This window comes from Mesoplodon densirostris, chromosome 3 (assembly GCF_025265405.1).
Source record: "Mesoplodon densirostris isolate mMesDen1 chromosome 3, mMesDen1 primary haplotype, whole genome shotgun sequence".
In the NCBI taxonomy this organism is placed as follows: Eukaryota; Metazoa; Chordata; class Mammalia; order Artiodactyla; family Ziphiidae; genus Mesoplodon; species Mesoplodon densirostris.
Window position 1 is genome coordinate 161,969,741 of NC_082663.1, and position 27,137 is coordinate 161,996,877.

General features: G+C 50.4%; 1 protein-coding gene across 2 annotated transcripts in view; it reads right to left on the reverse strand.

Moving 5' to 3' along the window:
* Nucleotides 1-7,291: 7,291 nt before the first annotated feature.
* NEURL1B (neuralized E3 ubiquitin protein ligase 1B) overlaps nucleotides 7,292-27,137 on the reverse strand; it is a 38,130-nt gene continuing 18,284 nt past the window's right edge. The window contains exons 2-5 of one of the 2 annotated variants that reach the window (XM_060094939.1): nucleotides 25,839-26,384; nucleotides 10,458-11,177; nucleotides 8,246-8,371; nucleotides 7,292-7,875 (exon numbers count right to left, since the gene is read on the reverse strand). In XM_060094939.1, coding sequence (XP_059950922.1) covers nucleotides 7,631-7,875; nucleotides 8,246-8,371; nucleotides 10,458-11,177; nucleotides 25,839-26,384 — 1,637 coding nt within the window. In that variant the 3' untranslated portion in view covers nucleotides 7,292-7,630. The remainder of the gene's footprint in view (nucleotides 7,876-8,245; nucleotides 8,372-10,457; nucleotides 11,178-25,838; nucleotides 26,385-27,137) is intronic. The other variant, XM_060094940.1, reaches the window with a different exon arrangement.

Sequence of the window (27,137 nt, forward strand, 5' to 3'; positions counted from 1 at the left end):
TCGGAGGGCGGTCAGGCAGTTGAGACGTCTCCACAGTTGCCCGAGGCCCGGAGAGAGGATGGAGGAGTCCCTGACGCGGCCGCGATTAGGGACAGGGAGTCCAGTGGGTAGGGACTCTGGGGTTCGGAGGGAACAAGGGAGGGGACTTACCCCGTTTTCTGCCGGATCGGGTGGATGAGTGGAGGTTCCCTGGTTGTCTCCTGGGGGAGGGGAGGAGCGGCCCGCGCGGTAACCCGCGGGGCTTGGTACCCCTCCCGGGTTTCGGCACCAAATGTAAGGTCGGATCTTAACAAACGGCATCATGAAACAGAGGAAAGCTTCAAGTGAGCTTTATTAGGGGGCGCTCCTGGGCGAGATTCACTGGTCCGAGAGAAGGGGGCCAGAGAAGTCGCACCCGGGCGAGGAGGGTTGGGCAGGATTTTATAGGGGAAGAAGGGAAAGGGGTGTGGTGAATCTGGGAGGGCGCAGGGTATTCCTTATTTGGTGGTCTCTTCGGGTATCGTGGCAATACATGGTGCCGGTTACATCAGTCTTGGGACCGCTAGTCCCTCACCTCGAAAGGCGGGAAGGCTGGGCCAGGTGGAAGGTCCCCAGGTCAGTTCCTGGAACTGGGTGGTCTGGAATGTCTCCAGGTCAGTTCCTGGAACTGGGTGGTCCGGAAAGTCTCCAGGTCAGTTTCTGGAACTGGGTGGTCCGGAGAGTTTCTGTCTGATGCAACCTGTGAATCTGATTGCGTTCCCCTGCCTCGGGCCAGTTGGCCTTACATCCCGACATCTTTGGTGTAATGGGGCGGCGTTCTGATCTCTGGCTACTTCATGCTGAATGGGGGCGTCGAAAGGGGAGTCGGGCGACCAAAGGTCCGAGGCTTAGGGGAGACCAGTTGGGGGTTCTGTAGGAAGCAAGGTGTAAGGACCGAGGAGCATTTGGTTTGTGGCCACCCGAGAGACTTGGCCTTACAATTTGTAGCCCCGTTTTTTAGACTCCACATGTAAGTGATATCATATGATATTTGTCTTTCTGTGTCTGACTTACTTCATTCAGTATGACAATCTCCAGGTCCATCCATGTTGCTGCAAATGGCATTATTTTGCTCTTTTTTATTGCTGAGTAATATTTCATTGTATATATGTACCACACCTTCTTTATCCAGTTCTCTGTTGATGGACATTTAGGTTGCTTCCATGTCCTGGCTATTATAAATAGTGCTGCAATGAACATTGGGGTGCATGTACTTTTTGAATTATGGTTTTCTCTGGGTATATGCCCAGTAGTGGGATTGCTGGGTCACATGGTAACTCTAATTTTAATTTTTTAAGGAATCTCCATATTGTTCTCCTTAGTGGCTGTACCAATTTACATTCCCACCAACAGTGTGGGAGGGTTCCCTTTTCTCAACACCCTCTCCAGCATTTATTGTTTGTAGCTTTTTTGATGATGGCCATTCTGAGCAGTGTGAGGTGATACCTCATTGTAGTTTTGATTTGCATTTCTCTAATAGTTACTGATGTTGAATATCTTTTCATGTGCTTTTTGGCCATCTGAATGTCTTCTTTGTAGAAATGTCTATTTAGATCTTCCCCCGTTTTTTGATTGGGTTATTTGTTTTTTGTATGTGCAGTTTTATATCTTGATTTTCCCAGTATATTTTAATGTAAACATGTTCCTGTGTTATAAACTCTTTGCTGAGTGCCAGATGCTGTGCCTAGCACATCACCCGCATGATCTCAATAATGCTCACATCCACCCTAAAAGCAGGAGCTCCTATTATTCTTGCTTTGCAGATGAGGAAACTGAGGCACAAAGAGTTTAAGTGTCTGGCCCAATGTGGAGGTGAGGACCAGGCTGTCTGGTTTCACAGCCCATACTATTTCCCAGGGATATATCTGCATCATGTTTTATTCAACCTTTCTTAGACATCTGTTGTTCCTCCCTGCCCATCTTTCCTTCTACATTGCTTCAATTTTCCCATGGGGTCTCTGATTCCCACCCCCCAACCCATAATTCAACAGGTGCGGCTATTGGGTGGAGGTGAGCGCATGTCCTGGGTCTGACCAGTCAGAGCCCCGGATCTCCCCAGCTTCCATGATTGGCTAAGGAAGGGGCACGTGATCCAGTTTGGTCCAGGCAGGGATCACTCAAAGGCAGGATGTAGCCTGGACCTGCTGCCAGCTGTCTTGAGAACTTGTGCGGGAAGGGGGGACAAAAGAGGGCAGAGGCAGAGGGGGAAAGACCACATCCTCTTGCAGCTTTTCAGATTCTGGATCGAAATGCACCCGAAGTGAGTTCTTGGGTTTTGATACTGGACTTCTCAGTTACCTGAGCCTTTTAATTCCCCAAAGGCTGTTCCAGTTGGGTTTCTGTCACTTGTAACCAAGAGCTCTTGGCAAGTACAGTTGACCCTCCATATCCGCAGGTTCCGCATCTGTGGATTCAACCAGACTCAGATGGAAAATATTTGAAAAAAAAATTCCAGAAAGTTCCAAACAGCAAAACTTGAATTTGCTGTGTTGGCAACTATTTACATAACATTTGCCTTGCGTTAGGTATTATAAGTATTCTAGAGATGGTTTAAAGTATATGGGAGGATGTGCGTATGTTATATGCAAATACGACACCATCTTATATAAGGGATTTGGGCATCCGTGGATACTCCAAGGCAGGGTGGTCCTGGAACCAATCCCCTGATGATAGAATGGTGGGGACAACTATAAACCCTGGTTGTTGGTCATCAGGCTTTCTTCTAGTTTTTCATCATTATAAATAATGCTGCAATGAACATCTTTACATATAGAGCTTATCCTCAACAAGAATTATTTCCTGGGGATATTTTCTCGGGAGTTACTTGGCAAAAGGTTTGAATATTCTCAGGGTTCTATAGACATTTTGCAAATTGTCTCCTCAAGGCTGGCAACGATTTGTATCCCTCACCTCCACTCCCCAACTCTGTAGGCAACTGTGATTTTTAAAACTGAGTCCTGAAGAGACTTTCTTAACAAGCCAAAGTTGTATTTGTTTTTTTAAACAGGAAAATTATGTTAATATAAAACGGATAAAAAGACAAAAATCAAAACGCACAACACGCAAGAGCACAACACACAGGACCAGTGCAAACCCTTCCCCACCCATCCCCCCCAGGTTTTGAAACCTTTATTACAGATCTCCAAAGATTAGACTGTATTGGAGAGGTCACAGTATTGAATCAAAAAAAGAGACATTTTTAAAAAGGTCTGTACACAGGTAGTGGGGTGGGGCAGGGGACGTACACTTCTTCACTCCAACATCAAATACACAATGCAGAAGGGTTTCAGTGATGAGCACAGATTTCTAGAACACTACCACGTATGCTAGTCCCCGGCCCACTTTTTAAAGTTGCTTTCAAAAAGGATTAAAAGTGCACAGACACTTTCATAAGGCACAGACAAATTGTTGTACAAGTCATCTCACTAGGGACTTGAGAAAGACGGTGAGAAAATTAAATACCGAGAGATGTCGGGAGGACACGTGTTCCTGAGCCGGAGTCCTTCTGCCAGAACCGGCGCAGAGACAGGATTGAGCAGCGGAAGGTGACTGCCTCTCATTCACCAAGAGTTTGCACAACCCTATTCTGGAACTGACTGGGGGTTCTCTGTCGACTTGGGGATTGATTTCCAGCCACCAGTCCCAAGGCCTGAAGGTAGCAGGTAGCTATCTCCCTGTGTCTCCCTGGCAAGACCTGAAGGCGATTATCGGTTGGTGGGGCTCTTGAGGGCTCTGCCCAAGGCCATTTCGGCAGCAACTCAGTGACTACAAGATGCCCGGCATTCCTAATTCAGAGAAGGCCTTTCTGAAGTGTGCAGGGGGCTCTGGGTCTGGAAAGCAGTTGTGTACTCACTAAGATAGACCCCCGAGGTAACAGAATGGCCAGGAAAGCCCATGGACTCTGCCCCAAATGTCTCATAATGTCACTCCCTCTGACATCAGAGCTGGGGTCCTGTCCTCTCAGCTCCGTCCTCCCAGCACCCCACACCTGGTGGGCACTCAGCAAATGTCTGTTGAATGACTTTGTGTGCATGTATACATGGTGTTTTACCAAACCCCTGGAGACTCATAACCTGCTTTCTGAGTTACTCAGTAAACCTTTCATGAGAACCTACTAAGTGCTACCACAAGGCCCAGCACTAGATGGGTCAAATACAGGTTTACAAATCTGCCCACCTCCTGCTCTGGACTGCGAGCTCCCTACAGGCCTTGTCTTTAGACCCGGTTCCCATCCCTTTGTCCAGAACAGAGGCCACGCTGACCAGTGGTTGTCGGATGACCGAAAAAGCATTGCTGTACTTAGGGGAGCAGCTGCCCTGGGTAGCTAAATCCCAGAAGACTCCCAGTTCTGAGAATGGGCTAGAAAAAGGAGTTTGTCTTGACTTGGAAACAGCTCAATTTCTCTGGTGGTTCAGAATGAACAGGCACCAAGCCACAACAAAGGGGGCATCTTCTGGTCTTCCTGTCCTCGCGCTGGGGGCCCTACTTAGGGGGGTGGTGGTCATGAGGCCCAGGAAGGTGGTGGGACAAGTACCTCCCCAAAGTTGCCCCTGATGGGCACCCCTATGTAACAGGAGGAGGCCCTTGGGTTGGACCCAAGCTCACACGTGGCTCAGCTCTGCCGGGAGAAGGTGGGCAGTAGGCCGATAAGCCTGAAAGGAAGGACACTTGTGCTCCCAGGGTTCCGGGCGGCACAGGGGCTGCAGTCTGGGGCTGTAACCCTCACACAGGGGCGGGTGCCCAGCTCTCTCCAGGCGCTGCCCAGGTGAGCTTCAAGGAAGAAAACTCAAGCAGTCTCGAGCTTTCTGGGCTCGGGGCCAGGCAGTGGAGAGCGTGGGTTTTGGCATCACGCACTCCTGGGTTTGAAGCCCAGTCCTGTCACCTCCTGCTTCACTTCCAGCACCTTAGTTCTCTTACCTGCCAACTGGGGATAATATCGTATTTCATTGATTCTAGGAGCACAGCTTCTCCACTTAACATGTAAAATGAATGGAGTAAAATGAATAGAATAGCTGTGGCACCTTACAGCTGAAATTGGCAGTGTTTTTCCCTTAGTGGTACATAGAATGGTGTGTTTTGTCATCAATGGTGTCTTTGATACAACTCAATATGGTACTAAGACCTACCTCACAGGATTGACATGGGGATGCACCTCTCCAGCCCAGTGCCGGGCATACAGTGATGCCAAATAAAGGAGGTGGTTCCCTTCCCTCTTCCTCCTGCCCCCTCTCCAGACAGAACCTAGAGGGCGGTGTGGGCAGCTCCTCTGCAGCACTGAATAAATCAGTTTAGAGCATCAGGAAATGTCTGGTTTTTAGAAGATAAACACACCCTTAACTCCTCTTGGAAACAGGGAGGCTATTTATAGCAGCTGCAGAGCATGTTAAACAGGCCACCAGCTCCTTTCTTCCCAGGTAATAGGTCACCAGGCACATGGCCTGGTCCACCCTGGGTCCAGGCCCTCGATCCCTGGATTCCTGGCAGTGGTTGCACTGACCCTGGCTGGAACCCGAGGGGACAAGAGAGAGGAGCTCGCTCCCCCAGGCCGCCGAGACCACCGGGGCTTGTGACTATGGCTCAATCCAGTCAGGGGAGCTGCTGCCTGGAGAACCACGGTCCTGTGGGTAACTAGCCCTCTCACATGGGGCCTGTGCATGGCCTTGCCCACACCCAGCACGTGGGGGAAATGGAAGGCTCCAGAGGACCAAATTCAGCTGGGTGCTGAGCGCTGCCTAGGTTTGCAAACTCTTATCTTGGCAAATGCTGGGGTGCCAGTTACTCCCCTAAAGATTCTGCTGCAAAATTAAAACCTGGGCATGTTTCCCAAGTTCATAAGGGAAAAAGAACTAATCAGGGATCCTTGAAGGGGCAAGAGTAGGGTTTCTGAAGTTGAGATCAGGTCGGAATACCAGGCAGAGGAGAAGCAGATGTTCCAAGACCTGGAGCATCACAAGGGCACGGACTGACTGGCCTTATGGGCCTTGATCTGATGAGGGGGACCCCAGACACGCAGGAAACACTTGTTATATGAATGCAAAAACTCTGCAAGTCTTCCCTTCCCTGCCTCCCTCAACAGAGGAACAGATTAGGAATTGGACTAAAAACAATACCTGTTCTTTGCAAGGTGTCTTGGGCCTTTTAAAATGTGCCAGTCCTGCCAAGAGCTCTGGAGTGGGCAGGTACCAGGCTTCCTCTTGGACAGATCGGGAACTGAGAAACAGAGAGGCCCAGGGACCTCCCTAAAGGTACAGCACAAGACAGAGCAGAGGTGGGGCCCAGAAGGGAATTGCAGGCCTGCCAGCCCATCAGCCCAGGTGTGGTCCGGGAGTCTGCAGAGATGGGCCCAGGCAAGGGGGAGGAGGGAGGGGTTGGGGCAGAGCCAGGGTCCCAGGAAATGCCCGGCAAATAACCCTGGGGAGAGGGAGAGTCCCAGTGTCAGCATTTTCAGTGAGTGTCTCAGTTCCTAGTTAACATCCTAATGATCAGTTAACATCTTAGTAATCAGCAGGGGGAGATAAGCTGAGAATCAGAACAAAGACCGGTTGCAAAGCCCTGCTTCCTTCCCCTATTTGGCCAGCAGGTCATCCTGGCGATGCCCACAGCTGCTGGCAAATGCCAGGCCCCGTATTTCAGCAGGAAATATGGAGAGTTGCGGAGTGACCCTTTCCAACCCCAGGTGGCTCACTGGCATCTAGGATTCTTTCCCTCCCCCAGGAAAAGGGAACCTGTTGCTTGTCTTCTCCTTGGAGACGGTGAGGATGCTACAGACTAAAAGCATATAGGGATGGAGTCAAGGGGTGGTGTGCTTGTAATTAGGCTGTCTGGAGTTGAAGGGGTGACAAGGCTTCTGGAGGAGACACCGCCCAGAGCTCTGGCCCCAGCACCCAGTCAAAACTCCTCTCCAAGACTGAGTTAGAAACTGAAAAAGCAAATTGTTCTCTTATGTTCTCTGCCCAACTACTCCCCAAGGAGTTGCTGCTCCGGAGCTGTAAACAATGAGCTATTTTTTCCTCGCCTTAGAAAGTCTGAGTGTCCCTTTTCTATACCACCTGAGGGAGTTCTGTTTAGGTGCAGGCTTTGTACATTCAAAACCAGCTGACAGCCCTGTAAAGTGAACAACTTCTAGTCACGCTACCGTCTGGGCTCCGGATTGCACATTCCTTAGTGTTAAATAACCTCTTAGAGCCAGGATCCCTGGATAAATACCTACACGTTCTCTAGGTCATTCTCACACTCGCCCTCTCTGGACTGTCTCCCTCCCTCCCCTCCCCCTCTCTCACACACACTCAACCCAACCCCAGCAAAAGGCATTGCACAGAGGACGCCATTTCTCAGCTAAGAGGTCACCGGGGGACAGGGCAGTCTGCCAGGCAGTTCCTGAGCTCGCTCTTGGGGGCAAAGCACTTACGAGCCAGAAGCAACCCTCCCTTGGACTGAGACCCTCGGGGGCCTCGTGTCCACGACTGTCACGCCTTGCCCACCACTGGAGAGCGGCAGGCAAGATAGCTGCTGCCCTTGGACTCCCCGGCGGCCATGGTGGTTGCCCGGCCCGGGGTGGGGGTGGGCTTCAGAAAGGTGACCTTGCTCTGGTCAAGGCCGTCGGCGGGCCAGGCTACGGCCTGTAGATCTTAATGACGTCCTTGATGGGCCGCCGGCAGATAGGGCAGCAGGCCCGGGTCTGCCTCTTGAGCCGCAGGCCGCAGCCGTGGCACAGGCACATGTGTCCACACGTGTAGATGACCGTGTCCACTTCGCCATCGAAGCACACCGCGCACTCGCTGTTCTTGCCGCCCGCCAGCTCCGGTGGGGAGAACACGGGGGACACTGGTGGGCTCAGTGGGGAGCTGGGGGCCGTCACTGCAGAAAGGGAGAACAGGCAGACCTTAATCTGTGGTTCTCAGGTGGGCTCTGCTGGGGCAGTCCCAAGAAGGCAGGGCTTCTATGGCAGAATCCATGGGGGGACAACTTTGGGAGACACCAGTTTTGGTTATTCTCCTGGGTTTTGGCCCCTTTCCTACGCTCCTACCCCCAAGCATCAAGCACCATTATCACCCTCTGGGATGCCATATCCAGATGTTTCTCCTCCCTACAGCTGAAGAAGGAAAGGATGGGGGGGAAAGGCGGCCACCTTATTTAGCCCCAGGAAGGGCTGGCACAGCCACCAGGGCGAGCCCCTGTCTCCCTGCACCCTCCACGCCCCCATCCCTGAAGGTTTGCCCTTCCTTACCCAGGGATGATTCAGATGCCGAGGAGGACTGGTTGACACTGAAGGCCATATCGGAATCGCTATCGTCCTGGGAGCCGCTGAGGGATCCTGATGGGGATGCGGTCGCAGGGCTGGACTGCAGGGTGCCTGAGACCAAAGAGACTCCATCAGGGGGAGTGGGAGGTGGGCTCTGCTCTGCTAGTCCCTGGCTCTCCACTGCTTTGCACCTTCACTTCCTCATGTATCTAATGGGAGGACGAGAGCTACCTCACAGTGTTCTGCTAAGAACTGATGGAATTGTACAAGCGTGATCGACATCTGGTCTTTGCCGCCTAGCCTCCATTCTTATTTCAGAAGCAGCACTGGAATTTTGTTTCAGGCACTACTTCACCCTCACACACACAATCCAGGCCAGGCCAATGAGAACTTCCACCCTTGGTCTCAGTGGTGGTTCAAGCAAGGCCTGCAAGGCCAAATTCTGTGACTTTCACTAGAACTACCAGGAAAGAAGGGGCCCATTCCACTGGGAGATGAGCCTGGTGCTGTAGGGCCTGCCTGGGAGTCAAGCCAACACAGAGGAAAGTACAGCTTTCAGGTGGAATGCTGATGACATCCTTTCAACACCTAGATCCAGCTGTTCCTGAATCCATCCAATATACGCCCAGACTTCTGAGGCATGTGTGTACCCCCCAAATTCCCTTTTTGCTTAGGGCACTGTGAGTGGGGTTTCGTTACTTGCAACTACAGGACTCCCAACTAGTGTTCAACGTGGATGGGTCTTCTTCCCTGAACTCACTGTTGCTTCAGATAAGGATGGGTTATCTCCGATGTGAAGAGACATGCCCCTTCCCTTACCCTACTTGAGGATGGATGGACAGATTACAGAACCAGGGCTGCTGTCAGACGGGGATCAGGAGGGCAAGTCCCTGGCCTCCAAAAGCAGTCACTTCCTTCCTACCTTCTCCTGCCTTCTCTTCCTGACCACTCAAAGGCTCATCCTGGTTCTTCTGGAGGTGCTGGGGAGGGGGAGAGAATGACTCTAGGCTTAGTTCTTGCAAAGCCCCAGTGGGAACTTGGGCCACTCATCTTAGGCTGAAATGATGACTACTGTCTGATGGTCCCTTAAAAAAAACCCAAAAAACCCAAACCAACCAAATTACAACCACCACTACCCTGTTCCTCCTCCGTCCTCAAAGAGCAACAGTCACTGTCGTTACTATTGCCACTTATTAAACATGCTGCATGTGGAAGGCACCTGCTTAAAAGCATTATATGTACCTCATCATTTCATCCTCACACCAACCCCATGATGCACGTCATCCCTCCCTTTCTACACTGAAGGGAACTGAGGCTCAGGGATTCTCTGATTTGCCAAGCATCTTCATGGCTGACCAGCCACGTGCCTGGGACAGTTATTTAATCTCCCTGTGCTTCAATTTTCAGGAGGATAAAACTGAATGAGGTGACATATGAAACGTTCATCGTTTCTGTTATCGCTCGACTTTACTTCTTGAAACACGAAAATGGAGCTGTGCTCTCCGGGAACCTTCCCTGATCACCAGCCCCGCTCCACCAAGCTGGTGAGAAGAGAAGCCCCTCTGCTGTAGCGAACACCACACGGCGCAAATCTCCATTTGGGTGTCTGTGAGGACGTGAAGGCGCCCCACGGTCTGTGTCCTCTCCTCTGCCGTGCCCCATCCCACGAGCTCAGGGCCTGGCCCACAGCTGGAGCAGGGTGCTGCGTGTCTATTTGTGGCATGAAAGAAGGCAAGAATCAATCTCAAAACGGGATGGTTCGAGCCTGCGTTCCACTTTCTGTGGACGGTGTTATTCTCATTTTCCTCTTTTAAATGTAGTTGTATTTTCTTTTTCTCCTACACTTAATATACATTACATATGTAAAAATATTTATAATGAATCATAATAATGGAAATAAAAATTGCACCGACAGTTTACCTGCCAGGCCCTGACACCAGCGGGTACTTGGGTTGGTGTGGACAAAGTGTGGTCCAGGGAGCTGCGACAAAGGCATCCCCGGGGCACTGGTTAGAAATGCATCTTCTCAGGACCCACCCCCACCGAATGGGAAACTCTAGGTGGAGGCCAGGTGGTTCTGATGCGCGCTCAAGTTTGGGGGACCACCGGCTGGGCTTCAGCAGCGGCTCCGGCTACCTATCCAGTGGCGCCAGGATTCCCGGGGCAAGCCCCGCAAAAGCGCGGTCGGGGGACTCACCGAGGAGGCGCAGCTGGCCTGCGGCGCCGCCGCTAACGGCGAAGAAGGCCCAAAGCGCCTGCGTGGTGTCGACGCACAGCAGGCGGTCGCGCGGGCGTCCGTTGACGCCCAGGAGCACGTCGCCGCCGGGCCGCAGAGTGAAGCTGAGCGCGTCGCCCCCGCTCGGCACGGGCCCGGCGCGCGCCACCACCCAGTACTCTTTGCGGTCGAGCAGCGCGTAGGGGTCGGTAGGCAGCTCGGCGGCCCGGAGCCCGCCCGGGTCGCATGACGTGATGCCGAAGGCCAGCGCACCGGGCGCCGCCAGCCCCGGGCGGCCCACCTCCACGAAGAGGCTCTCGCCGGGCCGCAGCGGGCGCTCGGAGAAGACAAGCGTGCGACCGCCGTCGGGCCGCGGCGCGCAGGCCACCTTGCGGTCGAGCGACAGGCTCACGTCGGGCCCGCGCGTCGCGTGGAAGCGCAGGTCGGCTTCTAGCAGCACCGGCGACGACGAGGGCCGCGGGCGTTCACGGGGCCCGCACGGGATGGCGGCGGCCGCGTGGTCGGCGAGCGGCGGGCCCGGGGCGCGGCCCAGCGCCAGGTGGCCCAGCTTGGCCACCACCTGGTTGTTCTCGAGCTCGTTGTTGTCGAAGTTAGCCGCGTCGTGGCTGCTGGGCGGCAGGCAGGCGCTGAAGCGGGTCTGGCCGAGGCGCGCGGGCGTCAGCGTGTCGGCGAACCCGCTCTCTGCGCGGGGAGGGCAGAAGAAGTGCAGTGAGGGTGCAGCCGGCCAGGAGCCCCCGCCTTGCCCTCCCCACGCCCCCACCCCGACCTGGGCCCTCCCTTTCTTTTTCTGATTCCTTCGTGAGGTTATTTAAGATCCTCAGGTGCACAGAACTGGATTAAGCATCACCCCGAGTGCGCTTGACTATTCTTATCTCTGGGGCGGGCAGATGAGGCCCTCCTCCCTTTTCCTCCCCCCTTCTCTCACTCCCATCCCCCCATCCTTTCCTCTCCCTCTTTTCTGTCTTCTCGTCTTACTTTTTTTCTTTCCCCCTTCTTCCTTCCTCCCACCCCCCTCAGAGGTTTTCATACTTTTGAAGTTTTTTTTTCTTTTAATTGGTGTGTTAGTTTCTGCTTCGTAACAAAGTCAATCAGCTACACATACACATATTTAAAGGGCATTTAAAAATCGTTATTGTCCGCTTCCCCAACTAGAACATAAGCTCCAAGGGAAAGAGCAAACCCTTGGGTTTGTGGCCTTACTGTGTGACAGGTTATTATTTTAAGCTCCTTCTCACAGGGTCTCATTTAGTCCTCATACAACCTGTGAGGTGTGTACTGTTATCACCCACCATTTGGTAAAGAAGGGAGCTGAGGCACAAAGGGGCTAGGGAGCACGACCGAGCTTGCACAGCAATTAAGTGGCAAAGTCAGGACTCGAACCCGGGGCTCTCTGGTTCCATGCTGCCTCTGAAAGAAGGTGGGGCATGGGCCTGTCCTCCTCACTGCTGTGTCTGCAGCAGGGAGCACAGTGCCTGGGTGCTACCCCACCTTTGAATGTGTAAGGTTTCTGCAAGAAATGGCCTCATTGTATAGGACAGGAAACTAAGGGGGGGTTTTTTAAAAGTCACAGTCATGAAAATATTTTTGAATAATTTTTAGTAACATGAAAAAATGCTCTTGATCTATATTAAGTAAAAAAGCAAATAAAAATAGTGTTTGTCATCCAGGTAATACAGGTCTTCATACTTTGGTATCAATAGATTACTTGTTGACCGTCCCTATCTAGAATGTGAGTCCCTGGAGGGCCGTGTCTGTGACAGTCTGTTCACCACCAAGGTTCAGGGCTTAGCAGAGTGCTTGGCAGATAGCCTTCATTATTATGTAGTTTACTGGATGAATAAATGAATGAGGTCTCTAGCAGAGACAGACTGCCTCTCTGAATAACAAAAATATCAGGGAAAGAAAGTATTTTGAAGTTGTTTTTGTGATCAAAATTTTCTTGTTAACCAAAGCAAGTAAAGGAAGCAAGAAAAAGTGTTACTCAGACTTTTTAAACCAAACCACTCTAGCTAAGATTTTGTTACCATTCTGTAATTTTTATCATGGGGAAAAAATATTTCTTCATCTTTAGTTTTCCGAATATAAAATTAAATCATAATAACAAACATGGTTTTGCAAAAAACATGCCCTAACCCCTGTGAGAGCCTCATATGTTACTCCCCACCCCCACTCCATACAGGGCAGAGTTTGCAAACTGGCCATCCAAGTTCTGATGCTGGTTCAGAGACCTGTCTGGTTGGCCTACTGGTGTTTGGGTTTTTTTTTTCTTTTTTTTAAACTTTTTATTTAAAAAACCCAAACATATAGTATAATGAATGCTGTTTACCCAGATTCAACAGTTACCATTCATGGCCAATCTTGTTTCACTGACGCCCCCATCAGTTCTCCCTCCTATATTATTTTGAAGCAAATCCTATACATGCCATTTTATCTCAAAAAATTTCAGTATGTCTCTCTAAAATTTAAAGACTTCTTGTCATATTGTGTGTGAGAATATGCTTTTTTCCCAGTTTCTTTGAATGAAGATCCAAATAAAGCCCACTCATTGTCACTGGCCTCTTTTAAGCTATGATTGCCTCTTCTTTTTTCCCCTTCCAGTGGTTTGTTGAATAAATCACCCCTTGGTCTTTCAAAAAATTTTTGAACTAGTGGCCAGTACTTAAGAGTCAGGAGATTCACTTTACACTGGATGTATAGCCTCTCTTGGAAAATCAGGTCTAGTGACACAGGACCTGAATTCTCGCCTGTCATCAATGGGTTACAGCTTGCCCTTTTGCTCCTTCCCCATGGCCCTGAGCTGGCCCCTTCACCCATCTCAACTACTTGCATGGGATCTGTGGACATTTGAGTTTGTCTTGCATTAGTGGATGCTCCCCCATAACCTGAGGGAAGAAGTAGGATTTCAGTTTGGTCCTTTTAAAAAGTATATATGTGTGCATGTGTCTGTATCTATCTGTCTATAACACTATATGTGCATAGGAAATCAAGTTCTAGAAAGACAACAAAATGTTAATGGTCATTATCTCTCAGGTGGGTGAAGTTACGAGGGATTTTCTTCAGATTTTTCTGTATTTTCCAACTTTTCTACAGTAAACATATACACTGCAAAGTTTTATCATCAAAAGCCCCAATATTTTGAAAAATCAAGTTTTCAATTAATATTTAACAATGGGGGGGAAAATGCCCGTGATATAATATTAAATGAACAGCTGAGGATACAAAACCGAATATATGATTTGATTCTAATTATGTGGGAAATGTATGCGTGGGACACAGAGGAAAGATATAGGAAGGAAATACATAGAAATTCAAGGGTGGTTATCTCTGGGTGGAAATTTGCTTCTTTATGGTTTTCAGATTTTCTCATTTTTCGCTAATGAACATGCATTGATTTTGTAATCAGAAAAAAAACATGAATAAAAGTAGACTAAAACAAGCACTTTTTTTGAAAAGGCATTTTAGACAAGTGGATGTTTCTGGGAGCCTCTTGGCGTAATGCATTTTCCCAGGGCTCGCTGCCCTACTACAGTCATCCTGTGAGGCCAAGCCTAAAGGCATTGGCCGTGGCTTGCCCTGGGCCTCTGCTCTTGCCAACACACTCTGCTTTTGTCCCCCACCCCCAAAGCTCTTCCTCCTGGCCCCTAACAACTCCACATAACAGCCTGTCCTTAAGTATAGCATCCTAATTGAGAGCATGGCTTGGAGATGGGTACACTTAGGTTCGAGTCTTGGCTTCAGCCCTTTTGGGCTGTGTGACTTTAGGTAAGTCACTTTACCTCTTGAAGTCTCAGCTTCCTCAGCTTAAATATCGTATATTAACGCATATATGTGGAACCTAGAAAAATGGTACAGATGAACCGGTTTGCAGGGCAGAAATTGAGACACAGCTGTAGAGAACAAATGTATGGACACCAAGGGGGGGAAGGGGCGGGGGTTTTGACGGTGGTGGTGGTGTGATGAATTGGGAGATTGGGATTGACATGTATACACTGATGTGTATAAAATAGATAACTAATAACCTGCTGTATAAAAAAAATAAAATTTTAAAATTTTTAAAAAAGGAATGATGATACCTGCCCCCCACACTCCCACCCATGTTGTTATAGAGATTAAATTAGATGCTTTTATAAAGAGTCTAGCACAGGGGTCCCAACCCCTGGGGCACGGACCCGCTATCAGTCCCCATGGCGTGTTAGGAACCGGGCCTCACAGCACGAGGTGAGCAGCGGGCAAGCCAGCGAAGCTTCATCTGTATTTACAGCCGCTCCTCATCGCTCACATTACTGCTCACATCGCTGGTCTGACAGGAGCTCCGCCTCCTGTCAAATCAGCGGCAGCATTAGATTCTCGTAGGAGCGTGAACCCTACTGTGAACTGCGCATGCGAGGGATCTAGGTTGTGCGCTCCTTATTGAGAATCTAATGCCTGATGATCTGAGGTGGAGCCAAGGCGGTGATGCAAGTGCTAGGGAGCGGCTGCAAATACACATTATCATTAGCAGAGAGGTTTGACTGCAGAGAGACCATAATAAATCAATGCACTTGAATCATCTGGAAACCATCCCCCTACCACCCGGTCCGTGGAAAAATTGTTTTCCACGAAACCAGTCCCTGGTGCCAAAAAGGTTGGGGACCAGTGGTCTAGCACAGAGCATGGTAACAAAGTGCTCAAAACATGGTAATTATCATTATTCCTTAAACATCTATTAACAAAATGCATAGAGCACTTGCCATGTGCCAAGCACTGTGCTGGGCACTGGCTGAAGAGGAGAACAAGCAGGCATGGCCTCTGGGTCCATGGAGCTCTCGTTGCAGTGGGAGAGACAGATTTTAATGAAGCAACTGACAGAAAACTAACTCTTCTTCCAAACTGTGATGAGTGCCACCAAGAGCTGCCATCTCACGATGCTCTGAAAGACGGGCACATTCCAGTGGGGAACTCAGACTCTGAGAGGCAAGGTGAGTTACTCCAAGTCACACAGCCAGGAAGTGATAGAACTGGGATTCTCTGTGTGTGTCAAAGGGGGACTTGGTCAGAAGTGGGGCCTGACCGTGGGTCAGAACAGCCCAGTCTCTGATCACGGAGCTATGACACGAAGGCTGAGGGAGTGGTCGCTGGGAGGTGGAGAGTAAGCATTTCAGGCAGAGGGAACAGCACGTGTGAAGTCTCTGAGGCGGTGAAAGCTTGGTATGTTTTTGAGGCTGGTGTTACAGAGTATGTGATAGCACTTAACCTGGGACCTGGCACACAGTAGCCCCTTGGAAAAGCTTGGGTCTCCTTCCTTTATTATAAGGAGCTTTGTCCCTATCAGGCATTGTCCCTGAATGAGACAGGCCCAAGATAGCAGAGTGCTGGCCTAAGCCCGACACTTCAGAATCCACCTCTCAAAGCTTCTCTATGGAGAGTCAGCCAGCTGGCTACAGGCAGAAATCCAGCCACATCAAGAGGCCATCAAGGAAGCTTATCAAAACTTCCTGGCTCTAACCTGTGACTCGTCTCCAAATCCACTCCCTGGACCTGATGAAAGTATACACAACCATTTACTTGAGCACCTACCAGAAGCAACTCCATGCATTCATTATCAATCCTTACCACTATCCCATGCGGCTCTGCAAAATGGGCACATTTCACAGTGGGAAAACACCGAAGCTTTGAGAGATGAAGTGAGTTATTCAAGGTCACACAGCCAGCGGTGACAGAAATGGGATTCCATCTCAGGCTATGCAACTCCAAAGCCGGGCTCCTATGACAAGCAACGCTGCCTCCAAAATTCAGCTGTCCTTGTTCAGCTCTTACAGCTGCCCAGCATGGGGACTCAGCCTCAGGCCAAGTGGAGTTGTGGTCCCCAGGGACCTAATATCTCTGACAGGAAGGGTCCAACAAGTACCCCCCCACCCCTCCATGATCATCCACCAAGCACCATCATGCAGCAGCAGTCTGAGGCCAGGCGCGCGGAGGCTGGAATGGCTGGGATGGGCGCCCTGACCTCCCACTCTCCCTGGGCCACCTCCAGGGCCTGCCTCTGGCCTGGGTTGGAGCTCAGTTCTTCCCTTTCTTTCTCTTCCCTGGCTCTCTCAGGTCAACTATGTCTGGGCCTGGAGGTAAAGCAGAATTTATGCCCCAAGAGAAACCATCTGTGTGTGATGATGAAAATGAAGACTGGAAGAACTGGAGACAGAGGGGACCATCCATCAGTCACTTCAATGTCTCAGAAGGACTGTTTTGGGCCGTGTCCTGGACGCAGAAGTGACAGGACACGCTGACAGAATGATTGCCGGGGGAGGAAAAGAGGAGTCCAGCATGACCCCGGAGGTTTTGGCTGAGGCACTATGTGGGTGGTGCCATCCACAGACAACAGGGATGGCTGTGTGAACGTGTTCCATGTGGGAAGCCTCTCGGACGCCAGAAGGAGATGTGAGTAGGCGGAGGGAAGTCTGGAGTTCAGGGGAGGTGTCAGGGCTGGGAATATGGATTTGGGAGCCAACAGCTTAAGAGATGGGACTCAAGGCCCAGCGACAGGCTCATATCATCTGGAGAAAGCGGGTAGATGAGAGAAATGGCCTTGCCTCATTTGTTTGTTAAATTCTACAGTTGTTTAGGCACTTTTCTACATGCATGTTGTATTATATGATTTACAAGTAAGAAGGAGGGCTTCCCTGGTGGCGCAGTGGTTAAGAATCCACCTGCCAATGCAGGGAACACGGATTCGAGCCCTGGTCTGGGACAATCCCACATGCCCTGGAGCAACTAAGCCCGTGCGCCACAACTACTGAGCCTGCTCTCTAGAGCCCGTGAGCCACAACTACTAAGCCCACGTGCCACAACTACTGAAGTCCATGCATCTGGAGCCCGTGCTCCGCAACAAGAGAAGCCACGACAATGGGAGGTCTGTGCACCACAACGAAGAGTAGCCCCCGCTCGCCACAGCTAGAGAAAGCCCACGTGCAGGAACGAAGACCAACACAGGCAAATATAAAAACACATAAATAAATAAATGTATTTTAAAAAAAAGTAAGAAGGAAAGAGAATAAAGAGGGCCTAGGATAGAATCCTGGGGCTCTCAGCATATGGAGACAGGCAGGGGAGGAGCCAGCAAGCGGGCCAAGGAGGAGAGGCTCAGGAGGTAGGAGGAAAAGCAGGAGCTTTGGAGGCCTGGAGCCACGAGCAGGTCAGAGAGGCGGGGAGAGCTGTCCTGTGGCAGCGGGGAGAGGCCTGGTGAGAGGATGGAGACGACAGCTCTGGATCTGGCAGCGCGAGGCTGAAGGGTGAGCTTGCAGGCTGAAGTCCAGTGAAGCGGTGCGGACGGCTCTATTGCAGCCAGGTTTCAGCACATTGGGGAGGAGTCTGATAAAACTGGAGCGAGTAGGGGCTTCCCTGGTGGCGTAGCGGTTGAGAGTCCGCCTGCCGATGCAGGGGACACGGGTTTGTGCCCCGGTCCGGGAGGATCCCACATGCCGCGGAGCGGCTGGGCTCGTGAGCCATGGCCGCTGAGCCTGCGCGTCCGGAGCCTGTGCTCCGCAATGGGAGAGGCCACGACAGTGAGAGGCCCGCGTACCGCCAAAAAAAAAAAAAAAATTGGAGTGAGAAGGGTTTCTGCTGGTCCACGAGCACTGGCCACCCCGTGTATTACTGCCACAGCTGGGAACAACTTTCTTCAGCACACCTGGTGGTGCCCTAAGCCAGGAGAAGACGAAGTTGAAGGGCTAAAACTCTCACTGGCCGAGATACTGGGGCATCACGGTGAGTCCTGCCAGACTGGGTCATTGATGACTACGTGGGTAACTAGTAGCGACCAAATGTTGAACGTCCTCAGTATCCGTATATTCCTGCACACATTACGAAGCCTAAGGAATATAAGCAGTTGTTTTTGGTTTAACTTCAAGAGAAAGCCTTGTTTGCAGAACCTAAAAATTACAAGCTGGTAGCTGCCCCATTGTTTGAACTGACGATGCACCAGGCTACGGATCTACCATTTCTTGTCTCCCTCAGCTTCTGAGCAGGTTCCATTTTACCTACAACTGCAATCCTGTGCCAGTGCAGAGGTAGAAGAAGCTGTCTCTGGGAGCACAGCTATATGCAGTGTAGAATAAACATGGTAGAAAATGTGCTTTGGGTATATCTCTCCCCCAGTCCTTAAATTGCCAACTATACTTTCTGTTGTTTGAATAGTAAATAATATGAAGAACCAGAGGGTGGTGTAAACAAATGTGATAATGTTTCATTTCCTTTGGGGCCTACTCATACTTTTTTGTATAATGCTAAAGAGAATTGATTTCTTTCTATTTGTGTTTTCTTTTTAATTTCATATTAAAAACTTTTTTAATCAAAAAAAAATTTCACGGTGGCACACTGGTTAAAAATCCACCTGCCAATGTAGGGGACATGGGTTCAAGCCCTGGTCTGGGAAGATCCCACATGCCGCGGAGAAACTAAGCCCGTGCGCCACAACTACTGAGCCTGTGCTCTAGAGCCCGTGAGCCACAACTACTGAGCCCACGTGCCACAACTACTGAAGCACGCGTTCCTAGAGCCCGTACTCTGCCACAAGAGAAGCCACCCAATGAGAAGCCCACGCACCGCAACAGAGTAGCCCCCGCTTGCCGCAACTAGAGAAAGCTGGTGTGCAGCAACGAAGACCCAACACAGCCAAAAACAAATAAATAAAATAAATTAATTAAAAAAATAATTTAAAAAATATTAAAAAAAAATTTCACTGGGATGAGCTGAAGAAGGAAATGGGAGGGGGTGGTATAGACAACACCTTTGAGAAAGTTTCTCTCTGAAGGAGAGCAGAGAAATGGTAGTAGCCTGTGGAAGAGACTGTCAAGGGCAGTTTCTTTTAAAGATGGGCGCTACCAGAACCCTTGTGTGTGCTCATGGGGATGATTCAGTGGAGAGGGAAAGAGAGGCTAGAGAAAGGGACAAATGACAGGAGAATGTCCCTGAACAGGCAGAGGGGACAGGAGCAGCACTCCTTCTACCATGGCCACAAGAGGGCAGGCAGAAAGGCAGGGGTGTTGGGATGGAGAAGAGAAGGTGAGGATGTTGGGCACTGAGCCAGGGCTTTTCCAGATGCCTCCCTGCTGCCAACCAGAGAAGACTGGACCAGGGCAGACAGACCTCGGCTGGTCCCTGGCCAGTACGGTTTGTGACCTCAGCTTCCTTCTGCAATTTGGGGGAGTTTCACACCTTCCTCACAGGCCCATGGGGAGGCAGGCAGAGCTGTGGAAGGAATACCCACGTGCCTGGTGCCGTGCCTGGTGCCACACCCGACAGAGAGTGGGCCTTTAGGGGCCCCTAGTAGGACGTGGCCGCAGAGTGGAGCTCTCACTCCTGACTGGGAAAGGATAAGCTTTCGGGGTACCCTACCAGGCAAATGCCTTACTGTGGGGCTGGGAGCTGGGCGCTGATCTGGGCTGTTTGTAAAGAAAACATTAACTGCAAAAGCCGATTACCCTCTGCTGCTCCCCACTGGGGCTCCGGATGAAGCCAGCTGAAGCCACTCCTCCCTGCCTGATGTGGGTGCTCACAGGTCCCACACCAAGGCACCTCTCGGGTCCTGGACCAAAGCCCCTTGCCCACCACAGCCACGGATGGGCTGGGTGACCTCAGGCAAATCCCTGCCCCTCTCTGGGCCTCTGTTTCCTTATCTGCAGCATGGAGAGGTGCACTCAGACCTGCAGGCTCTGATTTCAATCTACAACTTCAAGTCTTTGTCAAACAGTTTGTTCGTAACACTAGTGAACAAATACTGGCTCTAGAACCACCAACTGTTAGGTGACCTTGGCCAAGTTATCCATCCATGCTGGGTCTGCCGATGGGGATGATACTATTTCCTATCTCACAGGGTTCTTGTGACGACTAGAAGACATCACCCAGGTAAAGCCCTCAGCGTGGTGCCTGGCACAGAGTAGGTCCAATAAATTAACGAAAGGGCTCAAGGCTTTCAAGGGGGGTTAATGACTCCCTTATGAGGCCTTTGGAGAGCCACTGTTGCTGGCTATCTGGCACCCAATCCCCGCTTCTTCTGGTCTCAGCACCCAACTATTCTTTTGAGGGATCTCCCCCTGCCCCATTTCCACTCATTGCCTTGAGGAGGGAGTCTTAACTTGGCCAGTCACTCTATCCCATCCCTCTGGCCATGGAGATCAATGAGGTTAGATCTTGAGATTTTAGCTAGACCTTGTGGGAAAGCAGCTCTCCTGCTAGTTCGTGGGACATGGGACTGGAGCTGCTGGTGGCCTTGCCCCCAACCCAAAGGGAGAGCCTGGTGGAGGATGACACCAACAAAGACTACAGCTGAGCAAGAAATAAAGGCAGGCCAATATTCTGGATGCTATTTCTTGGGCCTCTGCATCAAGCCAGTCTAACAGGGAGCTGTTCCCTGGAATTTTCAGTCACAGAAGACATTAATTCCACCCCCCCCCCTTTTTTTTTGCTTGAGTGAGATTGAACTGGTTTCTGTCACTTGCAACCAAAGGTTTCTGACAGCATAGCCTGCAATGCCATGGCCTTGGGCTGGCGTTCCATGTTCAGTCTGACCAGCCTTCTACCGCTTGGCAGAGGGAGGATAATGAGGCCATGACATTGACCACTCCTGAGCTGCCTGGAAGAGGGACGGGGCTGCCTCGGGACAGCATGGGGCCTGCGTTCCTGAGCTCTGGAAAAGGGCTTCCTTGGAGAAAAAGGAGCCAGGAGAGGTGTGCACGACCTGGCTGCACCTTCTTCTCCTGGGTCCAAGAACTACTAAAATCAGCAGAAAGTAACTTGTCTTTGGCCCAGAAGAGCATCCAGAGAAATCAAGGCTCTCAGGATGGACCACTCCAGGCCCCAGTAAGCCCATCCTGGTTGATGCCCCTGAGAACAGTAAACTAGCAGCCACAGGGCAGCCCTGTGGGAGAATGTATCCAGCAATGCAGTTTGCGTGGGGGCAACCCAGGTGTCCATCAAAGTGGGAGGCCATTAGAGAATAAGGAAGCAGAGAGACAGATACAGATAAATCTTAAAATGGGGCAAGTGAAAAAAGAAAAACAGAATAAGATCCTTAGCACAATACCATCTACCTATGCATACAAAACAGCTCTACATATTTTAAAAAGATACACACGCCCAAGGGCTGCCAAACATCAGAGTGATGCTTATCTGGGCAGGGGAAGGCGTGAATGGGAGTGGGAACTGGAGATGAAGCAGAAAAGTCAAAACAAGAGAAGGGGCTTGTGTGATGATACCATGCCCTGAACTGAGAGGTCTGAAGAGCTCAGCTTGGTACTAGGCAGGGAGGAGGGACAGGTACCCATGCAAAGAGGACCACTGTGATCACAATCCTGGCTGCACCCTGGGATCACCCGAGGAGCCTTTAAGAAATCTGAGTGCCTGGGAGCCACGCCCCACCCCACCCCCACTTCCCTGAGGTTCTGATCTAATTGGTCTGGGTGCAACCTGGGAAGTGGGGTTTTCAGAGCCCCCCAGGTGACATCAGTGTGCAGCCAAGGCTGAGAACCACTGAACTAAAGTGTTCTAATCCTGGCTCTGCCACTCACAAGCAAGTCACTTCCCTTCTCCAAGCCCTGGATTCTTTATCTAAAAGGGGCTAAGTTGCCCTATCTTGAGGAAAGACTGAATGTCACAAGAGGGGGCACCTGAGGGTCTGGCCACAGAGAAGCAGTGCTCTCTGCTGCAGCTGGACCCCCCTGCAGGAGGAATGCTGGGCTGAAAGCACAATTTCTTCAGGTAAGAGAAATAGGCAAGGCCTACGCATCTCTTTTTGTTTCTGAGACTTAATTTTGGCTCAAGTTCCAGGGCAAATACAGTGCACCCCTGGCCCACCAGATGGGGAGGACACTTCCCAGGTGAGGGTTGCCAGATAAAATACAGGATGCCATGTTACATTTGAATTTCAGATAAACAACAAATTCTTCTCTACCCAATATTCTGTAATAACCTATGTGGGAAAAGAATCTGAAAAAGAATGGATATATGTATAAATGAACCATTTTGCCTTACACCTGAAACTAACACAACATTGTAAATCAACTATACTCCAATATAAAATCAAAATTAAAAAAAGAAAACAAATTCTTTTATAACTATGTCACAAATATTGCATGGGGTATACTTGTACTAAAGAAATTATTCATCACTTTTCTGAAAATTCAAATGTAACTGGGCATCCTAAACTTGACAACCTTACCCAGATGCTGCTTTAGCTTGGTGTTTGAGGGTCTATCCAGTGTGGTCTGAGAGAGGTGAGGGAGGGATGAGGGGTCCCTATTCTGGAGTTTCACAGCTGAGACTCTCTAAGGGAACTATGTTACCCCCTTGTTCCTAGTGAGGAAAAGGAAACCAGAGGAATTTGCATGACACTAACATCAGTTGCCTTTTACTTATCCACTTGGTACTGTGGACACCACCCTCAGAAGCCCAGCTCTTCCAGGAACTGGGAGGGAGGGGTCCCCTTTATGGTGGGATTTCTTTGGTTCTCATGTTGTGCCGGCAACAGCAGAGTATCTATTACCCAGGCTCAAACCGTACAAAAGCATGACTGTTTTGCTTTCTTCTTATCTTTATTATAACTTTTTTTTCTGATTATAAATCATTGTTGATAACTTGGGGGGAAAAAAAGAAAAAAAAACACCCATAACCCCTTTACCCCGATGCAACCAATGTCAATTTCCTCTTTCCCTGGAAAGGAAACATTTATTGAGCCTTGATCACATGTCAGTAACTTCTCCATTATCTCATATAACCTTTAGAAAGAAAAATAACTTTATTGCCCTTTCTGATTATAAAAGGTTTTTTTACATATATATTAAAAAAGATAACTCATAGAGGTAATAAAGAAAGAAGTGAAATTCACCTATGATCCCATCACCGAGAGATAGCATTCCTTCTAAATCTCATTTCCGCATCTGCATGTAATTGTGAACATCGCCCCATGGCACCTGTACTAGGTGCTCCCTGTCAACCAGCTCACTGCAGGCACTACTGTCAGAGAAGGAAACAAACTCATGCCTGCCACCTGCCACTGATGTTCCAGTGGGTCCTCTCCTTCCCTCCAAGGGGCATGGGATGCTGGAGGGGCTCAATAAAGGCTTGTTAAATGAGCAAATGAACATGGGCAAGAGTCCGTGACTCCTCACAGGCTTGTTCAGTCTCATTAAGTCATCAGAGTCTACTTCCAATTTGTATTTTTTAAAAATCCGAATCCACTTGCACTGATTATGGAGTGGCTGTGATTTCTCGGCTACTACCCTGAGACATGGGCTATCTGAGGGAGCAGGTGAATGAGGCCTGATTGTTTTCCTGCTCTATAGGAATAAAGAGCTCCAAAAAAGAGCGACAGGACATCTAGAGGAGGTTTTAGAAACCTACATTTCCTGGAGGTGAAATACCAAAATTTTCCATGGAAAAGAGTGTGGGGCAACACAGTTAAAATGCCCAAGTAAGGCCTCAGCTTGGAGGGTGGGTAGCTCTTCATAATTTGGTCTGCCTAAACCTGGATTTCAGACATGTGCTTCAGCCCCCATGCAAACGGGCAGAGATTCTTACTTCTTAGCTGTTATTTCTTGAGTGCCTTCTATGGGCCAGGTGCTATGCTGCATCGCTTTCATACACCATCTCGTGTTCCCCTGCCCAACAATCTCACGAGGTGGGTGCTATCATGAACTCAATTTACAGATGAAGAAACTGAGGCACAGAGAGGGTTCGGTCACCTGGCTAAGGCCACATAGCTGGCAAGTGGAGAGCCAGGTGTGGAGCAGAAATCCGTGTGACTCCCAACCCTCTGCTCCTAACTGCTCAGAAATCCTGCTGCCTTTCTTCTCCTGGAGATTTGGGGAGGCTGAACGCGTACATCTCCCTTCCCTGCCCAGCGGTGGTGTGGGTGGTGGTAGGCAAGGAGCCCGGGGCCAGAGTTTTCCCTCAAGATGCAGGGCTGAAAGACCAGAAACAGCCCAAACATTCAGATATACAAACTGTGGTGCATCCATATCACGGAATCCTACTGCACAATAAAAAAGGAACAAACTTCTGATACACCATCAACATGGATGAATCTCAAAGACCCTGTGCTGAGATTAAGAAGCCAGACACAAATGCATATACTGTATGATTCCATGCATGTAAAGTTCAAGAAGAGGCACAATAATCTATAGTGAAAAATCGGAAGAGTGGCTGCCCCGGGAGAGAGGGGGGCTGCCTCAGAAGGGGCAGGCAGGAACTTTCTTGGCTTATGGACAGGTGTATAAATATGTCAAAACTCAAACTTTAGATCTGTGCGTTCACTGCAGGTAAATGACATATAGGGCCGTGTCCCCTGAGAAACTTGCTCTCCTTTTGCTTCCCCAGAAATGGAGGCTGGGTTGGCTCAGGTGCCACCTGAGCACCTTCAAGAGCTAATGTCACAAACAGAAAGCAGGTCAATGGTTGCCAGGTGCTGGGGGGAGGGAAGGATGGGGAGGGACAGCCCAATGGGTATGGATCTCCCTTTGGAGTGATGAAAATGTCTTGGAACTAAATACAGGTGATGGTTGCCAACTGAATGCCACCAAACTGTACACTTTAAAACGGCACTTTTGTGTCATGTGACCTTTACCTCAATTTTTCTTAAAGTTTAAAGAGAGAGAGAGAGAAATAAGGTCTTAAGAGCAGCAGACTTGTAGCCCCATGAGTTCTCACCACCTCCTCTGTTACAGCCAGAGCCACACTTACCTGCCTGCTTCCCCAGTGGACCTTGAGCCCTTTAACCGTGGGCCTTGACTCGATACATATTGCCGACTGCCTGGGCAGTGTAAATACTAGAAGACTAGGTCATATGTTTGACTGCTATACCAGTAAATGGATTGTGAGTGAATGAATGAGCAAATGAATAAACACGTGTGAGTGAGTGGATATATGAATGAGTGAATGAATGAGCGAGCAAAAGAACAAATACTTGCATGAATGAGTGTGTGAGCAAGTGAACAAGGGAGTGAAGGAATGAGCACAGGAATGGATGAAAGAATGAGTGAGTGAATGAGCACGGAACTGAACGAAGGAGCAAGTGAATAAACCTGGGCCAGACCATGGACTCTGGACCACACCCGTGTGGGTTCCAATCCTGGCTTTGCAATGCAAGTCATTTAACCACTGCGTGCCTCAGTTTTCTCATCGGTAAAACGGGGGTGGTAGGTTTTTGCCAGAAAGAAATGAGTTGAAATGTGTCAACTGCTTAGAAGACGCCTGGCAAAGTGAGCCCTCGGTACTCGTGAATGTTACAGAAATACACATCCATGCGCGCGGGGACCCGCTGCCTGGTCCAGGCGGCGCCGCCCTATCCCCCTGCCAGCGGGAGCCGCGACCTACCGAGGAGCTGCACCTCGTCAGTGATGCCGTAGACGTCGATGAGCGCCCAGAGAGGGCCGCTCACGGCCACACCGCAGTGGAAGAGCACGGGCTCACCGTCGTTGACGCTGTAGAAGACACGGCCGTGGCGGTCCGCCCAGTAGGCCAGCACAGTGTCGCGCAGCGCCAGGTTCTCGGGCAGCGCCTTGGCCCAGTAGCCGGGCCGCGTGACCAGGTCGGGACAGGCATACTTGGGGATGTCCTGGGCGCTCATGAGCGACGGGTCGTGCGCCGTGAAGCCGAAGCGCAGCGCCCCGCTCCAGCCCGGGCGCACGGCCACCAGGCGCAGCCGCACCTGCTCGTATAGCCGGATGGGCCGCTGCGTGAACGTGACCCCGTTGCAGAAGCTGTTGCGCCGCGTGGCCCGGCGCGAGTGGCCGTCCAGCCGCACGTTCTTGCCCTTGGCCTGTGCATGGAAACGTGGCGCTTCGCCCAGGACCGGGCGCCGCTCCGGGCCGGGGCCGCAGCAAGGCCGGGTGGCCAGGAGGCGCGCGGGCGGGCTCGAGTCTGCGGGAAGACACAGACAGGAGGGTTAGGCGCCCTCACAAACTGTTAGGCTCCTCTGAAACTGTTCAGAGCTGTTTCACTCCCAGACAGGCCAACACCAATGAGCTGGTCACAAGAGCCAGGCTGGGGTCAACTGACTTCTCCATTCCCATCAAATCCCTCCACATCTAGAGGCTTCCTCCAAAAGCCACTTCTGGGCTGCAAAGTCCCTCTAAAGGGAAGAACGGCCTTGGATTCTTGGGGAGTAGTGGGGAGTCTTTGGTTGCTTTTCTCTGTGTAATTTTTATTAAAAAGCAAGGCAGTTTGGGCACACTCTTGGGATCCCCGGCGCATCCTGGAATCTCAGCTCTCTGGCACTTCCTGGCTGTGTGATATGCAGGAGATCCTATCACTTCTCTAGCCTGTTTCCCTGCCTGTAAAATGGGGACATTGCTTAACTCACACAGCTGCTAAATGAACATGTGGACGAAGTTCCTAGAATACTGCCTGGCACAGAGCATGTGGTTAATAAGCAACTAATAACATGATCATAATACTGAGGTTCAAAAGGACACCCAAGCCAGTATTCTGACTTCCCTTCCCCTTTACCCACAGAAGAGGAAGGCATTCTTTATAAGCAAGTCTGGCTTTTCTAGAACATACACCTTTCATAATTCATTTCTATGGGAATTTTGCCCCAAAGGACCTGGAGAATCTTGGGATAGTCTCCTTTCAAAGGATCTGGACGCTGGCCACAAACCCAGGTGGCCCCTT